Source organism: Ambystoma mexicanum, chromosome 11, assembly GCF_040938575.1.
Source record: "Ambystoma mexicanum isolate Mex_15411 chromosome 11, UKY_AmexF1_1, whole genome shotgun sequence".
Classification (NCBI taxonomy): domain Eukaryota; kingdom Metazoa; phylum Chordata; class Amphibia; order Caudata; family Ambystomatidae; genus Ambystoma; species Ambystoma mexicanum.
This window is the reverse complement of record NC_090934.1, coordinates 1,383,393,948-1,383,411,572: the sequence shown is the minus strand read 5'-3', so window position 1 is coordinate 1,383,411,572 and position 17,625 is coordinate 1,383,393,948. Positions and strand designations below refer to the sequence as shown.

Genomic DNA, 17,625 nt, shown 5'->3' with positions numbered 1-17,625 from the left:
GCAGGATCTAAAAGAAGCTCTTGGGTGTTACTCATTCATGAAGCAGAACCCACGTCTAGGGCACGAGAAGCTAGAACATAGCATGCCATGAATCTAGCTTCCACATGAGATGAGAACTAGCACTTTTTGTCATTAATAAATACTGCGTACTGTGTTCAATGCCTTGTAGAATTTTCCTTATGCTCATTTTTACTCGCGTTCCAAAACAGAGTTAATGTTTGAGGCACCAATTGGCCTGGGGAGCCAAACTTAGCTTATGATGGTTGGTGTCAAGCTAACCTGGCTCTTCAAGGCTACAAACAGACGCTAAATAGTTCCAGCTTCGGCAGTTTCACACCCTGCAGCAGCATAGGGGTTAGTGACTACTGTGCTGAAATGACGCCCATGATTATATAGACTTTAATTCCACAGTGTATATTTTGTGCCACTAACTGGCACTCCTGCACCAGTCTTCTTGGTGTAATATTGCTGTCAATGTTGGGATTGTTTTATAAAGCTCTCTAATCACAGATACTGGTTTGGGCTAGTAGCCCAGCTACGATTAGAACATGGAGTTCCTTGTTGTAAAGTTAGCAACTTCAGTGCTAAGCAACATCATTGCCCACTTCATTCCAAGCTTTTATTTTTAAATGGCCTATTATACTGGTGTAAGCACTTTCATTTTTTTGCACTTAAAGTTGGATGCTGAGCACAAAAGGGATATGCTCATAAATGCAGTTTTGGTTACATGCGACATCTTGGATTATAATAGATAACATGTTCCAGTATCTCCAGTTTAGCAATTGGGCCATGTATTTCTTGCTTAGCCAGTCTTTTTGGTTTAATAAAGCACTTTCTATTGGTGTTAAAGAAGAGTGGGATGGCAGTCTTGAAGGAGGCAACAAAAGCATATGATATAGCCTACAATATATTGGCAGTGGAAGTGGTTCTACCTTTGGTGCTTGGAGAGTTGGAGATCCATATGCTGGAGAGAACAAACTATATTCCCATATAATCTTTAGCTTCCAATATTCCACCATAAAAATCAATGCATCTGCCTTCACACCCTACAGCAGACAGACTTTTTTCCATTTGTGATCAAAGAACCTTTAGAGACACTAAACAAACTGTATCCTACTAAGACCTTCCTTTGCTTGCAAACATAACATTAGCACACTGGAGTGTGTGTACAGCCAGTCATGTTTGTGAACAAGCAAGCAGTAGTCACTGATGCAAGCCGGTTCTCTAGTCGTCTGCTTGGCAGTATGCCCCCAAGTCCTGCCGTGCAGCCCTTCCCGGCTCCAGCTACCATCCCATTGCACCTACCCGCACCTCCCAATCCATTAGCACCTGCACTAATAAGATGTGGCTGCTAGAGGCTTTTGAAATGGAGGAGGGCAGAAACCCATCTGCATTAGCAGATCATGCTCATGTACAACCATCACTGAAATCAGACTAGACTTCCTTTCAGAGGAGTGGTTTTGCTGCTGTAAGGAAACAGTTGCACCAGAGTACAGACTGGGAGGAATCTCCCATAAGACACCTGGAAAAGGAAAATCAGGAAGCACTTCGGCAAGCATTAATGAAGAAGGCAGAAAACGAAACTAGGGGAGCAAGGTGCTGCCTGCTCCTAGCATGTCAAGTAATGATCTGCATCATGGGACCTTCAGTGATGAGCAAGCAATTCCAGCCGTTTTGACAGATGAGCACCCAGACATCTTGTGAGATAGTGGAGCCGGTAACTTGAGCTGCCGGGCCCTTACCCCGTTCCAGCCCTTGGAACGGGGGTGATTTAACTCCATATTGTATTTAATGTTTAATAAAATAAGGTGTTTCTCTCTGCTTATATGCAGGTTCCCAGAACACAAAGATTGTTTTATAAAATCAATGGAGATGGCCATGATGGAATATTAGGATTGCAAATAAGTCACTTTTCCTTATTCTCGCGTTTCCTATGACTGGTGTACATCCCCTTGCTCCCTCCTGTGACTGATTGCCTCTAGCACCAGAACTGTGTTTTCTAGAAGTGATCTTTCGTATTAACGGTTTTCCTAAATTTGTAAATTAGGAGCCACACATTTCTGACAGTCTGGTTTTTTTTTTAGTCTCTGCTGAAACTGGGCCACTGGTACCACTCTCTCCCTTATTTGCACCTGCACTGTGGAAATCAAGTGGTATGTTAGTGTTAACTATAGTCCTTGTTAAGCTAGCTACTTGGGTTAGACATGCACATCAATAGGTGTGTTGATCGTTCCTATTGAGCAAATTTGTCAGCCCTGTATTAGTTATCGTATATACTTTTCTGGCTCCTGCTGCAAGTACTTCTCGCTTTTGTAACTTCATTGAGTCTTTCCATCTGAACAGTTCTAATAACGGATCTGGTCATTTACAAAAGGCTTGCTCTTTTGACTTTATCTCTGCTTACCTCCCGATCATGGTGTGTTTGCCAGTGACCAATTTCACGGACTTGCAGACCTCTAAATACAAACCTTATTTCAGGAACCCACTTACACCTATATTCAACTACACCCTGACCATCCGCCATATCCTTTGCATTATCTGCAGGGGCTTTGGACTTAAGGGCTCCTGAAGTTTTCTAGCAGTATAAAGTACCCACAACAGCACATACAAAGAATCCTGATTCGTGTGACCTTTCCTCTGCATCCCTAAGCACTCTTTCTACCCCAGAAGATGTCGGTTTCAGATGTTGCAGGATCCATACCCAAACGGTGAATTGAGGGGCCCACGTGTCCACAGTATAAAGAGTGAATGGGTTTCTCTTCAGGGAGTGGCTATCTCTGATTTTGTTATTTTTTGACACAGGTTTGGAAATCCATGTCGATCTAAATATCTAATCAAAAACAGATTTTGCATGTTTTGAGGGGGCCGGGGTAATCTCGGTCACTGCTTTATTCCGTTAAAATATTGTAATGGATTTAAAAAATGCAGACATCTTCTGCTCCTTGAGAGGAATTGATCCTAATCGCATTGAGACTAAGAGTACCAATAAGTTCTGTTCAGCTAATCGGTTACGTAGAGAATGGTGCTGGTGACAAGCTAAATATAGATAGTTTTCATTCAAACGGTTGCCAATTTAAATATTTCTAACAAATTATAGAAGTCATATGAAGAATTAATTTTGGAAAATTCAAAATATTTGGAGTTTTCAATACAATAGAGCTTTAAATACAATTCACAGAATGATAATGAAGACCCACCTTTTTGGTTTATTAACATTGACCTGTTGCAACAAGCCATAAGCACAATCGGTGATATTGTCCCAATGTCTGGGCTTTGTGCCAGTTTTTGAATGTCCAAACTGGTGATTCTTTCTAGGTTTCGCTAATCTAAGATGGTAACAGCAAAACGGATGGGATTGTAGGGGCTTGATGTTTGCACCAAGTGACGGCTGCTGGGGGGGAAAAGGCCCACTGACGGATACATTATTAGTAATACTGTTATTTCAAACTTCTCCAGGGTTTCAAGCCTAATGTAGAGATATTTCCAACAAAGTATTTTACTCAAGAAAAGGCATACACTCTGGAAAACTGCTGTGACAGGTAAGTAACCAATTTATTTTTTCAGTCATTGTGTGCATTTGAATGTTACAAGCTCAAACCTATGGCATTTAAGGTTTTGAGATGGTGTTTACTTCCTTTTTTCTTTTTTTAAAAATGCTAAATATTTGTTGTTCTGTCTTATTCTTAAAGATTTACAGTTAATAAAAGAATATCCATTGTTGGATTTGGACTGTATGGCTCGATCCATGGCCCAACTGATTATCAAGTTAATATTCAGGCAAGTGCAGTTCCTAATCTGTTTTTCCATTGGTATTGCGATGTTTTCATGTGCTTACAGTTTAAAGCCTGTGGATCCTGTTAATTAGTTTGTGGTATCCTGCATCAATATTTGAAGTCCATAACTTGATATGACTGGATTCAACCCATTGCCTCACTGCATGACAGACCACAATATAATTTGGGATGCATACTTTTTAAAGCATTTCTCCTGGTTTGCTGGTACTGGAGTCTGTATTTTTATAATGGTGCTGCTTTCCAGAGTTAAGCGGGAGTCCAAGAGACTCCTTGCACTCTTAGTTGAAATGACTTCTACTCTGTCCCAGATGATGTGGTTTTATTTGTCTGATTAGGAGTATAGTGAGAAATGAGGGATTGTTATTCCTTGTGAGAGATGGTTTCCTTTCCTGGAGCCCACCGATGGCCCTTAAAGTTTGTTATGGTGTAGTGTGGCGGTAGCTGTTTTTACTTTTGGCTTCACTGAGGGTGCATGAATAGCCCACTGTGGTAGACATGTGGGTTGTTTCTTAAGCTCTACTCTTGACTGTTTGTTTTAGAGACCTTCTCAATCGCAACACCACCACGCCCACCCAAACAATCCACACCCACCCAATATGCATGCGCTGCCACCAACCCTGACCATGCATGCGCTGCCACCAACCCTGACCATGCATGCGCTGCCACCAACCACGACCATGCACGGATTCTTGGTTGGGGACCCCTTCAGAAAATGACTCTACATGGTTCTTCCTGGGCAGTCACTTATTCCTGTGGGGGCCGCAAAGTACCACTGCCTTGCTACTATATTTACAATAACATGAGATGCTCTTATGAGCCAAAATTGCTACAATTTGTGCAACCACCAAACAAAACCAGTACAATACTCTAGGTTACTGATTTATGGAGGCACGTGTTCACTCTGGCAGTACCCCACTCCTTTAGTAGTGCCCCTAAAGGGCCACAAGATTATTTAAAAAAAGTGTCCTTAGTGAAATGTAGGCGCGACTCACTGTGGGAAAATAATCCAGAATATCACAAAAATAGGCAAAATGTTTGGGGGACTTGGGGAAACATTGGCAAAAGGGATTTTCTACCTTGCACTGTTTTTATTTGAGCATGCTTGAACATGGCACTGAGGCAGCCTAGCACAGTACATCTGCAAACTAACAACTAAACAATACATTTTCCTCAAACATGGCATAAACCCTCCACTCCAACCCCAAGAACTGACCATTGCTTACTCAAGTGCAGGAATACAGACGGTCTCATGTTTCTTCGCTTACCACAATAGAGCAGGTCCCAGCGGCAATTTGACTGGAAGAGAAATCCCAAATCCTGGCATAGCCACTGAAAAAAATTGCTTGAATGTGCAGTATTTCTGGGCTTTAGGTATGTCCGCTTGTAAAAGATCTTTGCTCCTTGTTGATCCTGCGCCTCCTTGTGATCTACACTCTATTTGCTAAATAAGGAAGATGTTTAACGAGGCCTTTTAATCTACACATCTGAACTTCATTAGATTTGAGCTGCTAAGGGTGACCAATGCACATCTGCAAAGATCTGGAAAATAAGATTACATTTCCCCTTGTCACAACCAACCGTCCAGCTGTATGCAGTATTGACCTTCGGGGATGGAGAGCACATGTTGAGAGTTCCGGGAGTGCTGTGTTACTTCAATATGGTACCCCACCAGTGGCTGCACCCCTGTTCTGAAGCGACCAATGGGGACAAATGGTTTAATTTTCTTAATTAGCATTTTTTTAATAGCATTTTTTTAAATTACATCCACAAATGAGAAAAACAAACCAAGATCTACATATTCAGGTCACCAGGATTCATAAAGTATATAGTGTTTTGGAATCAAAATGTCAGTATCTTCTTATCCATAATACAAATACAATAAGCACGTGCCAGGGGAATATATGCAATCTTAAGAGGAAGAGGCACGACCTAGGGAAGTAAACCTCAGTGCACACATAGCTTGCCCTAAAAATTCTGGGTAGAGCTCTTGCACCAAATGGGAGACTGGCCCGACATTGTCCCCAGACATTAAGTAATTCCAATATGGAATCCATGTGTCTCTCAGCTTAGAAGCTGCACATGTCACTTGATGGGACTCCTCTTGATCATGACAACGGGCCACATTCTCCAACCTGCCCTGAAAAGGCAGGGGAGCACCACTCATGCAAGCTTTAGCAACCCTCAGAGATGTAATCCAGCAAGTCTCCAGGTACATCTTGAAATATCTCTACTGAGAAGGCCAACCAGGACCAAGTGATTTCATTGGAGGTTATTCACCACACCCTTTTTTCAAAACAGAATATTCATTGTCAACTTCACCTACAATATATAATTTTGGTTAAAGTACAGATACTAAGTTTGGGAAAGGGGATGGTGTGCTTTTAGTAGTGGGTGTGGAGTTGAGGAATAACAGGGTCCTCTGGGGGCTGTCACCCCCCCTCAACCGCACACTGTGCTGCCGTATTTAAAGTAAAATGGACAATTCTAAAATTGAACTATTGAGGAAGGAAGATTTTTAACATTAAGGATAGCGCTCAAAATCTACAGTCAAAATCTAGCCACTGCAGAGCACTCCCAAGCTGGATGATGATAACCTGCATGTTCATAAGAACATCTGCCATGTGTTCAGGGTTTAGGTTGTGGAAGGAGGCAAGTCTGCAGTTATATTGATGAACAAATGTCAAATGCCGTAGCTTGAATTAAGAGGAAAACTAAGTTTGAAAAAATATTTAAGACCAGTGGATATCATTAAATTGCACCTGTAAATCCTTTTCCCAGTTAGCCCTGGATCTGTCCAACGTCTAGGTTTTCCCTCTTAATGATTTTAGAATCTATTTGGAAATCCAATTGACCCTCATCCATTGACTCAATCATATCGTCATATAATGCAAGAAAAGTAGGTAGTAGTTGTGGAAATTGGGGGAACATATCCATAGACACAGTTTGCATCGTAAAATTAAAGAAAATGCCCAGGGCAGATGCTGCCTCCATCGCCATCGCTTTGAACTTCTCCAAAGAGATGAAGTGAGCATTGCAGTATAAGTCACCAAGTGAATGCACATGCTGTTTTATCATGGTGTCAATGCACAGTTTGTCAAAAGTAATATTTACACCAGACATATGTATTACAGGTATGAGCGATGTAAATAGCGAATCCAAGGATTGTGTACTGACCCACCCCTACCAAGCATTACATGCTGCAGAGCCCACATTGATCTCATTAGGTGAATGTGGCAGGCTCAGAACTATAACTTAAGAGCAGTTGGTGGCACGTTCAGTCTTTCTATACAAACATGGTTGATGAGGGAGAACCAAGAACCTATTAGAAAGGAACTGATCCTGCACAACCAAACTGTATAGAAACCTGAATTCCAAGACTCATCCCTAGATTGTCATAAATTAAGGCATTTGGTGGTTGGTTGATTACAGCCAGCACAGAATCTTTGGAATAACCTTTCTGGAACACCACACATATTTACAGTAACATTTTATGGCCCACTGTTCAATAATTATCAAGTACTGTGATCCCTAAAGCCTGAACAACTTCCTTCACTAGTCCAATAACCTTTTTCACTGAAAAATATTTGAACCTTTGCACCTCATTGACACGTTCTTGTACTGTAATATTGCAACATGTTTTGTCTGGTAACCTGGATTTTGCCCCACCATTATCGCTCTGCTTATCTGGAATGTTGCAAAGGTGTAAATGATCAGACTTCTCTCTGTCCCTGCCCTATGTGTTTGTGCTCTTGGGGCGCTACAAAGCAGCTCTGTCTTGCAACGAATGCATTTGAAACCTCAACAATAAATACCTACTATATTGCATACGAGCGACCTGCTGTTGCTGAACGGTTTAACGGGTCTTCCACGGTTACAGTTTATCAAAATGATGGCCCTATTATTGGATCTTCCCCATCTGTGGAATGATCCTCTTTGGTTGGGTCATAATTGCAAACTTGTTTTGAGGGAGGCATATGATAAATGGTTTTTCAATGAGATATGCAAACTATTGTTGGGGGCGAGGGGGAAGGTGGTGCTGGAAGTTTTAGAGTTTAAACAGTTGTCCTTTTTTTATTGGAAACAATATCCCTTGTAAAAGGATTGAGAAGACTCTGATAAAAGTTTAGATTAGGAGTTCTTCTGCTTCATTGCCTTGTTGCACAATGGAATAAAGATTCTCTACATAAATGTCCATCTGTACCACCTTGGTTGAAGATGTTATGCACTTTATTTGTATCGGTCCTTCTATATCTCCGTAAGACAATATATAAGACCATTATTTGTTCAGTGGCATAAGAGGACTGTTGCGCCTAAAGGTTGCTGAAAATAACCAGGGATGAAAATTGTCTAGTTCGAGGAAAAAATGTAAATTCTTGTGTATGAGTTTTCTAGTTTTTAAGATGTACCGTGTACATTTTATCTTGTTTTAAACTCGTACAATTTTTATGTCATTGGCGAAATAAGATTTTCAACCAAACTAAATACCTATTATTAATGAATATTAATTGTAAACGTTACTCTAATAGCGGCAGTGATCTGCAGAGGATTATGAACAATCTGTTGCAAGTAAACAGTCATTACTGCACATGGAAAATGTAGGAGAAGGAACATATTTCAATATAAAAATATTTGATTGAAAATGTCCTAATGGTGTTCAATTTCTAACATGCAATTTCACCAAATGCAGATAATTGAATATGAAAAGAACCAAACGCTGGGACAGAACGATACTGGATTTAGCTGTGATGGAACAGCTAGCACTTTTCGAGTGATGTTCAAAGAAGCTATAGAGATTTTACCGAACATCTGCTATACAGCATGTGCAACTCTTAAAGTAAGAATATAAGAAAATACGCTTTGTTTATTTGCTTTTTGTTCGTTTTATGTTTGACTTTTCTCTTAGCTGTTGTATTAAATTTCTCCAGGAGGGTTCCACTCCGGATTCATAAACTGTAAATCTGCAATGCCTCGCTTGATCACTGAACACACAAGATTCATATCTTTAGTTTGTCTACTAATATAAAGGAACTGAAATAAAAAATAAACCACCAAGAAGAAATCCTTAGACTAAGATCTAGGAACTGCCCTATACAATTCTAGAGCACTGGTGGCTCTCAAGGTTTGCATCCACGATTCCAGCCTTGTCGGCTGTGAAACCGTCAAAAGAAGGAAGCTAGAGGATGTAAGTGGAATGACCCTACCCCATCCTGTCCCCATAATGCATTCCTACCCTACCCCCTTGCCTTAATGAAGTCCTTGGAGGCGGTATGAGTGGTCACCTCGCCTGCATCGTGAGCCTCCTCTGTTCCAAATCCACTACTGCACCGAGAACACAAGATGTTATAAGGGGAAAGTGGAATGATGACAGGCCACTCGGGATTTCTTCTGCTGAAGGCTACAAACCACATGGTAGGCACATTGAATACTGTTTGTTAGAATGGCACGTGTTTGTGAGCACTGCTTGAGAATACTGCCCTTGATCCCACAACTACTTCTGATTGAAGGTTTGGTAGTTTTCTTTAGCAACCGAACGGTTAGGAGATGCAGGCAGATTATTCCAACATGGAAGGCATATGCTTTGTAACCTTGACATATGGAGCAACTGGGTGGTCTGCTCCGCAACTCTGACAATGTGGAGAAATTATAGTTTAGCTGAGTTTTAGACCATCACTAAACCCGCTCTCAACTAATCTTTAATTCAAACAGCATGGCGTCATTGATTCTAGATTTATTGTCAAAAACAACAGCAGGGAGGTGGGAAAGTTGGGTATTGGAGGTGCAAGACAGTACAAATTAGAATGTGATGTAGGTGGATGTGAGAGCAAGAGTGAAGAGGGGGTGGAGAAACAGTTGGGAAATTGAGGAGCGGGAACAAATCGGAGATGGTCAAGAGGTAGAAAAGAAAGGGAGAGAAGACTGAGTAGGTGAAGGCAGGAGCAAAGCGGAGGTCGAGGAGAAAGAAGGAACTTGGATGGTAAGGAGGAGCTGAAGCAGACAGGCTCCTAGAGGAAAATTATAGAGGAGGACTATCTGAGAAAAGAAGAATGAAGAACATCAGAGGAAGGAGGAGAGCAGCCAGGAGAAGGACTAGGGCAAGGAATGATTGGGGAAAGCAAGAGAGGGAGAACATGGCAGACCAAGATCAGGAGGAGGGGAGGTAAAGGCTTCACAGAGAAAAGTAAACCCAGAGAGAAAGGGAATGACTGAAGTCCTTCATACCCTAGTGAAATAGAATGTTCCTGAAGTGGGTGAGCAGGGGCCTGAATAAGAACCAAAGAGCATAGGTGGTCCAATCACCTGTATGTTGCCCGACCGCCGCCTCCCATCCCCTTCACCCCTGCCCCCATCTGAATAAAAACCTGGTGCCTGGTACTACCCCCCTGCCCCATGCTCAGTCAAACCTAATCCCTACTTTGTGTGATCAAAATAAAACTCAACTTTTACTCTGTCCGCTCTCTGTGACATAGGCAGGTTCTCTGTAATGCTATAGCGTTTCACAAGACGTTCAGTCAGAACCCTTTTGTATGTAGGCAGGCATTCAGAACCAGAATCTTATTACCACAGCTGAGATCTTTAAATTGAGGCGCGTTTCCAGACTTCAAAAGTAAGATTGGAGGCTATTGAATGCAAGGTATGTATCTTTTCCATGCACCATTTAGTGGAGATATGTTTTTTGGTAGCCCATCGTAGCATATTTTCTAGTCACGAGGCCACCAACATCTTGAAGATGAGATTGAGTTGTTCCTTTCAAGATTGAAATGTTTCATTAGCATGTCCATGTGTATAGCTGATGCCCAATCGTGGACGCTAGTGTCAGGACTACCAATTTGATCTGTCTGGAACATTTTTCTGTTAAGTGGCTAGCTGATAGATTTCAAGGTCATATGGGGGTTAGCTGCCACTGATATTTAAGGTTTGCAATATAAATCCATGTGTTTAGGGCATATCTTTGTGACAGTAGGTTACTATACATAACCATTAAATCTGAAGACAAACCATCTCTTGCAAAACCTTCAAACCTGGCACAAAATGTTTCTCAGACTTTAACCAAAACATAGTCTGAATAATTTCTTGAAGCTTTGCTTCAGCGGAACAAGGATCAAAAGAGCCTCTGACTCCTCTGGTCCCTTGGTGCATCATGCTAAAGGGGTACCCTCCTCCGAGCCAACCCCTAAAAAGCCAAAAGCTTTAACGGACAAATGATGTGGAGCCAACTGTCGCCAGACATATTTAATTAGTTACCCATTTGTAAGGTAGTAAAAGGTTCAGAACATCTTCCGTTGGGGAAATCCGAAACAGGGGTGCCATGCAAATCCCCTGTTTGCTGTGAAAAGCTCAGTGATTGAGCAGGTTTCCAGTCACTGGGTTAAACTGCATGACGACCCAGCAGTTTCTAAATCCCTGGGTGCTAATTACAAGGTTAGAAAGGTGGATCATTTCTATTTATGGGACATTTTCCAGCGTAGTCTCAGGTTTTAGGTACTGAGGCTAAGGGCCTGTTGGGTAGATCTTACATTTTTATGCCAAAGCTCCTTCACCTGTGAGACCCTCAGCACATTTTGCTGGACTTTTTTTGTCTATGTTCCTCGATAGTGGTGACGAAAAGAGGATCTCTTGAAGGGATGCTACAGCAGCAGTCGATAGAGGGTGCCCTCCCCAAGCAAAGGATTATTCATTCTCCAATGCAGATCTGTGGTTTTGGTGCTTTTTCACAGAATGCAATGAAGAACAGTTACTGCGCGTTCGATTCACCTCGCTTGCTCGACCCTGCACTCTGAGGGGACTGAGGAGTGGAATCCTGCCTCTGGAGGTCCCTTAAGAAGTCCACCAAGTTTCAGGAGAATTTTATTTGTGGCAAGACGATAACTTGCAATGAGAGTATTGGTGGTTTCCAGCCCAGGAAGGTTACAGGTCACCATAGGACCGACATGCCGACCAGTCCAAGGGAGGAAGCGGCCCCTTCTGCCACGCTGGATGGGTGAGGTCCTGGTTGACTTTTGTCTTTGGCGGGAATCCTTTGTGAAGCTCGCTGGGGGCCTGTGAGGACAGGAAGCAGGCGAGGATCCTGAAACTCTTCTGGTCTTTGTCTTCTGCCATGCCTGCCTGGAACCAGTTCCAACTGGGAGGCTGGCTGTCCTGAAAGGACCGCCATCCCCCAAAGTTTAAATGGCGAATGAGTTCTGATTGGGTTCCTAGATAAGACTGAATTCCTGGTGCACAGTCGACCACTGGACCTGAAGATCGGAAGAAGACGACCAGAGGCTCCTGTACTTCCTTCCAGCGACCGGAGAAGTCTGCTTAAGTGACCGCTGCTGTCCTAACCCAGTTTTCAAATCGACAGGCAAGCTCCGAAGAGGCGGACTTCCTCCCTTGGACTGGTGGGCATAATCGGTCCTATTGTGACCTGTAACCTTCCTGGGCTGCAAACCACCAATACCCTCATTGCAGGGTATCATCTTGCCACAAACAAATTTTCCTGTAACTTTGGTGGACTTCTTAAGGAACCTCCAGAGGCAAGATTCCACTCCTCAGTCCCCTCAGAGTGCAGGATTGAGCAAGCGAGGTGAATCGAACGGGCATTAACTGTTCTTCATTGCTGTCTATAAAAAGGCGCCGAAACCACAGATCTGCATTGGAGCATGAATAATCCTTTGCTGAGGGTGTCCCCATTTATTGACTGCTGCTGCAACATCCCTTCAAGAGATCCTCTTTTCGTCGTCACCACCACCAAGGAACAGGAGATGGGTCTGCAGCTGCTGCATCGTGAAGGCATCACACTTCATCTTCATCGCTCCTAAGGTACTGTGGCACTCATGGTAATACTTACCTTGAGTCGTTCTGTCGCTCCTTTGTTGCTGGAGTGCTGATTCCAGTGTTTGCGTGTTCACCCATGCACGTTTGCTCTGGCTTAACGCTTGTGCACATTCAGGGACCAATCTCAAAGTCCCTGAAACCTTTTCTGTCAAAAAAAGCTTGCTACTTACTTGTAATTAAAGAATCCTCTGAAACATTGTCTTACCTGCTTTGCCTCCAATCTGACTTTGAAGAACTCATACTTAGATAGGGGTGGACTGCTAAAGCCATTAGGTCTTTAAGTATTAAAAGGCTTAAAGTGCTTGCCAGCTATTACTGCCGGCTATTACTGGTGTTGCTAATTCATTGTATTCCTACAATAGAACATTCCGAGTTACTAGAGCAATGGTTTTACTTATCTTTTTGAATTGCATTCATCAACCTTATAGGTTTTTCCACTGGTTTACTCGGCTGAATTATTGCATTGGTTTCTATTCTGTTTATTAGCTGAAGATGTATCTTTGCCTTGTGTGTAAATAAAATACATAACCATTTTGATAGCACTCCCAAGTTTGTAAGTGTTCCTTTGGGCGGATGTATATTCTAAGTTCTCTGTACTGGCCTACAGCTCACATCGCCCTCCTAAGATAAACCTGGCTGCTCTACCACCCTAACAAAGCCTTGAGTGGTACAGGCCTATACTAGATGTTGGAGCCCTGTATACCAAGGGGACAGTTTATAAAGTCCGGCTACTGGTGGACTTTAGAAAAACTCCCTTACAAGGCCTAACAGTCTCTCAATGCTGAATAAAAAAAAAATGAACTGAATCCGAGGGTAAGAAGCCCTACTTAAATGTATGTGTACGGCTAATGCGTCATTACTGGCAGGTTACAACATCTTGAGTTGAGAGAACCTGGACTGGTTCACTTTTTTTAGATGCAGTGGAGAATTTCGAGGGCTGGGTTGCTAAGGACAAAGAGGCCACCCCACGGGCAATAAAGACATGATGGATACAGCAGCCAGAGGAATGAGTGGTGCTTTGGGTATGAGAAAGCATGCTTACCTTTAAGCCACATCTGTCGGTTTTAGGGATCACTATTGACTAGGATGTTACATTAACCAACGACGTATTACAAAAGTGTAAAGCTGGCATTACATATGCGGAGTCTTCAAATTACACGTCTTCGAACTGTAAACGGGGTGCCTTTCATACTCAATAAATCCTGCAGACAGCAGTAACAATCTGCAGTGCCAACCCCCTAATATTTGGACATCAGAACGCGCAGGTACATGCGTAAGGGGGAAGTCGGTGATGACTTCTGCTTAATCATCTACACAAAAGCCTAAAATATCGCCTCAACTGTCCAGATGAGATGTATACTCCTTGTTCTGATTTTCATCAACATTCCTCTAGCCCCGGCATAGCAGGAATACTTTCTCATTTTCCCCCACCTATGGTAACCATTGTCTCAAGACCAATGGATTCTAAGCACGATCAGACAGGCAGTGCTATTACCTTGTGTTTGTGCTATCCATCCTGCACTGCTCAAAGTGCAAAAGTAAAAAAGACACCATCTCTTGTAAGAAATGTCACGTTTTTATGTTAGTGTTTGCCGCAGGAACGCAGGCAGTTAGTTATTATTTGATTGCTATTTATCTCCAGAACAATCAGGGTGTAAATATAAGATCTAGTCTTGATTGTATTGATCAGGAACCAATATCTTTCCATGTGAACATTGCCTCCGATTCTTGCAGGCTTTCAGCTGGGTGGCATTGAACGATTTGAAGGAGGTCCACTTCCACATTCCTATTCGGAAAGAGCCCCACCAATTGCTGAAATTCAGGGTAGGGGGAAGCTAGTACGAGTATATTTGCCTCCTATTCGGTCTCACTGCAGCGCCCAGACTATTCACAAATCTCTTTTCTGTAGTGGCTCTGCATTTGCATCTCCAGGATATACATCTATATCCCAACCTGCACGACTAATTAATCGGGGACTGGTATCTTGTGCAAGTGTGCCGGGAACCTGTGCCATCCTGCAAAGACTGTGACTTTACAAAGTCTTTTCTAGTTCATTCCCAACTGATTCAGTTTATAGACTTGTTTCCAAAACCACAATTAAACAGTTTGTCCACTTCTCGAAAGTCCTGACCTTGCATTTTCAGACTGGGGAAACGCTGTCTGCCTGATGGTTCCAGAGGTTGCTAGGGCTAATGGCACCCACAATCTGCCTGATCCTGTTTACCAGATAATGAATAAAGCTCCTGTAGGAGCACCCCTTTCTGGCCTGTAATTAAGTCCTAATTGATTACTATCAAAGCTTCGGTTCAGCAATCCCGTATCTGCTGGACAAACTCCTAAGACAATAGCTGTGGATGTGGGACACGAAGAGCAGCCTGATGCCTTAAACTGCAGACTTGTGGTCTATGAATTGCACAGGATAAAATGGACCCCATCCACATCCTGAAACTTGAATCTAGCTTTTTTAAACGCCATTGCAATGTTTTATGGAAACGAGCAAGAGGTTGCTGCTCTCGCCTTCTTTATCTGTGTTTAATAAATTCCAGCACCAGCTTTTCCTGATATGGTTTCCATAAAGAAGAGAATAAGAATATTAGCACTGACCTGTTGAGCATGCCTCTTCACACCCCTCATGAGTGGGTGCATAACCATTTAATGGCACAAAAGAATAAAATGTGGCTGTCCTCTAGTGGATCTTTTTGCCAAGGAGGCAAATGCCCTGTGCCCCCAGTACGGTTCCCAGATGGAAATCTGAATAAAAATGTCAGTCCGGCACGCTCCTCATAGATCCGCTTTTCCTCCTCTCCTGCCAACTCAATAAACAAATCACATTCTGGTGCTCCTGTCACTTTGATTGCTCTTGTCTGGTTGCTCTCTCTATTCTTCCCTCTAGCCCAACTCACTTTACAGGGCACACTCTTGATGTTCTGATCTCCCCAGACCGCCCCCTCTGTAACCCTCCCACCACTCCTCTCTCCTGGAGTGACCACTTTCTCCTTTCCTCTCCTTTCTCTACCCTGCAGGCCAAGCCTACCCCTACACTGCCACCCACCTTCTCAGTCGACCCATGAATTGTGTGTCAGTCGACGCTTTCGCTGCATCTTTCTCTCCCCCCTCCTGCACCTCTGGCTGACTCGCACCCTGACACAGCCCTTTCCATGCTCCACTCTATCTCTTATACTCTTGATGTACTTGCCCCTGTCATAAGGCTCTGCATGAAACTTAAAATCGAGTGCTGGTATGACTCAGACCCTGTCACTCTTAAACGCAAGTGTAGGGTGGCTGAGAGGAAATGGTTGGCATCTTGTACATCCACTGACAAACTGGCCTGCGGCCTGCTCCAAAGACAATATCGACTCTGTCCTCCCTAAAATGAGAGCCTACATCCAATCCCGCATTTCTGCGGCATCCAACAACTCGGCTGAACTCTTTAAAATCTGCAAAGCTGGCCAATCCTGCCGCAGTATCCAACTCTCCTCTCCTGTCCCTTCCCAGGCCCTCTGTCCAGCCCTGGCTTCTCACGTCATCTCTAAAACCCAGGACATCCTGTCCACCCTCCCAGATTCGATGAGGTTTCTAGACAAATCTGATCTATGGAAACCTCATCTAAACCGGTTCTTCCCCGTTCCTCCAAAACCATCAAGGACCACATTGACACCCTTGCTCCAGCCTTGGCTGATTTCCTGCAACCACTCTTTAGCCTCTGGAACTTTTCTTTCATCCCCCGCTCTCCCCCAAAGCAATCTCTTGTGCACTTTCTACTCAAACCCTCAGCCAACCCCCTCCCTTCCGGCTAACTATCTCCCGATCTCCATCACTCCTTTGCTGGACAAACTCCTGGAAAAGCTGTTCATCTCCCAGCTTAATCTTCCCACTGAATCTGTTGGTTGTCTCCATGACCATCAGTCTGGCTTCAGAGCAGCCAAAAGCATGGAAACTGTCCTCCTGAACATCCGTGAAGACCTGCTCTCTAACTTTGAATCTAATCTCCCCTCTGTCCTCATCTTACATGATCTCTCTTCTGCCTTTGACATGGTCAACCATACCATCATCCTCAACTGATCAGGCCCTGGCCTGGCTAGCTTCTTTCCTCTGACCGACCCGCCCAGGTCCAACTTGGGCCCTTTCTCTCCTCCATCTCTCTCCACCTGTGGCATTCCCACAGGTCTAACCTTTATCCCTGGTTGTTATACCTGTCCAGTCTCCACCACTGCATTGATGCCCTCTGCTCCAACTTCCAGTGCTATGCGGATGATATCCAGCTCGCTTTCAGGCTCCCCTCTGTCACCCTTTCTTCTTCCCTCATCCCTGATTATCTGCTTGCAATCCAGGAGTGGTGCACTGCCACTGATCTCTGCCTGAATACCAGTAAGACGGAGATCCTCCATCGGCACACCTGCAGCCCTCTTTTTCCTCCACTCTCTGGCCTGCCTCTCTCCTGCTCCCACCTGTGAGACTAAGAACCTCAGGGTTATCTTCAACTCCACACTCTCCTCCTTCTCCCCTTACATTTCCGACGTCTCTAAGAAGTCTAAGAACTACCAACTGTACCACCTGGGAGCTATTCTTCCTTTCCCTAGAAGCTCGCTGTTGCCAGCTCTCTAGTTCTCTCTAGGCTTGATTACTGTAACGGCCTCTTTTTAAATCAGCCCACCTCTACTCTCTGTCCTCTGCAGCTCATCAAGAACAGGACTGTGAGACTTGTCTTTGGCCTCAAACCCAGGGATCGTATCTCTCCAGCACCGAAATCTCTCCATTGGCTCCCAGTGGCGGCAAGTTCAAGACCCTCTGCATTGTCCACAAGGCTTTCTGGGTCCTGGGTCTGCACTACCTGCAACTCTCTTCCTAAGTATCTCCCTTCTCGAGCTCTCCGGTCATCCACCTCCTCTGAGGGTCAGCCGCTTTTCTAAGCAGAGAGTTGGGGGGGCAGAGCTCTTTATTTGGCTGGGGCCTGCCACTGGAACAGCCTCCCCATCTCTCACAAGCTTGAGCAGAACCACCTTCGGTTCCGGAAGCA

General features: G+C 43.8%; 1 protein-coding gene across 2 annotated transcripts in view; it reads left to right on the top strand.

The window, feature by feature from the left end:
* The window catches only part of BTBD1 (BTB domain containing 1), a 189,972-nt gene that overhangs the window by 145,874 nt on the left and 26,473 nt on the right, over window positions 1-17,625 (top strand). For both annotated transcript variants that reach the window (XM_069624985.1, XM_069624986.1), the window contains exons 6-7: window positions 3,690-3,777; window positions 8,482-8,628. In XM_069624985.1, coding sequence (XP_069481086.1) covers window positions 3,690-3,777; window positions 8,482-8,628 — 235 coding nt within the window. The remainder of the gene's footprint in view (window positions 1-3,689; window positions 3,778-8,481; window positions 8,629-17,625) is intronic.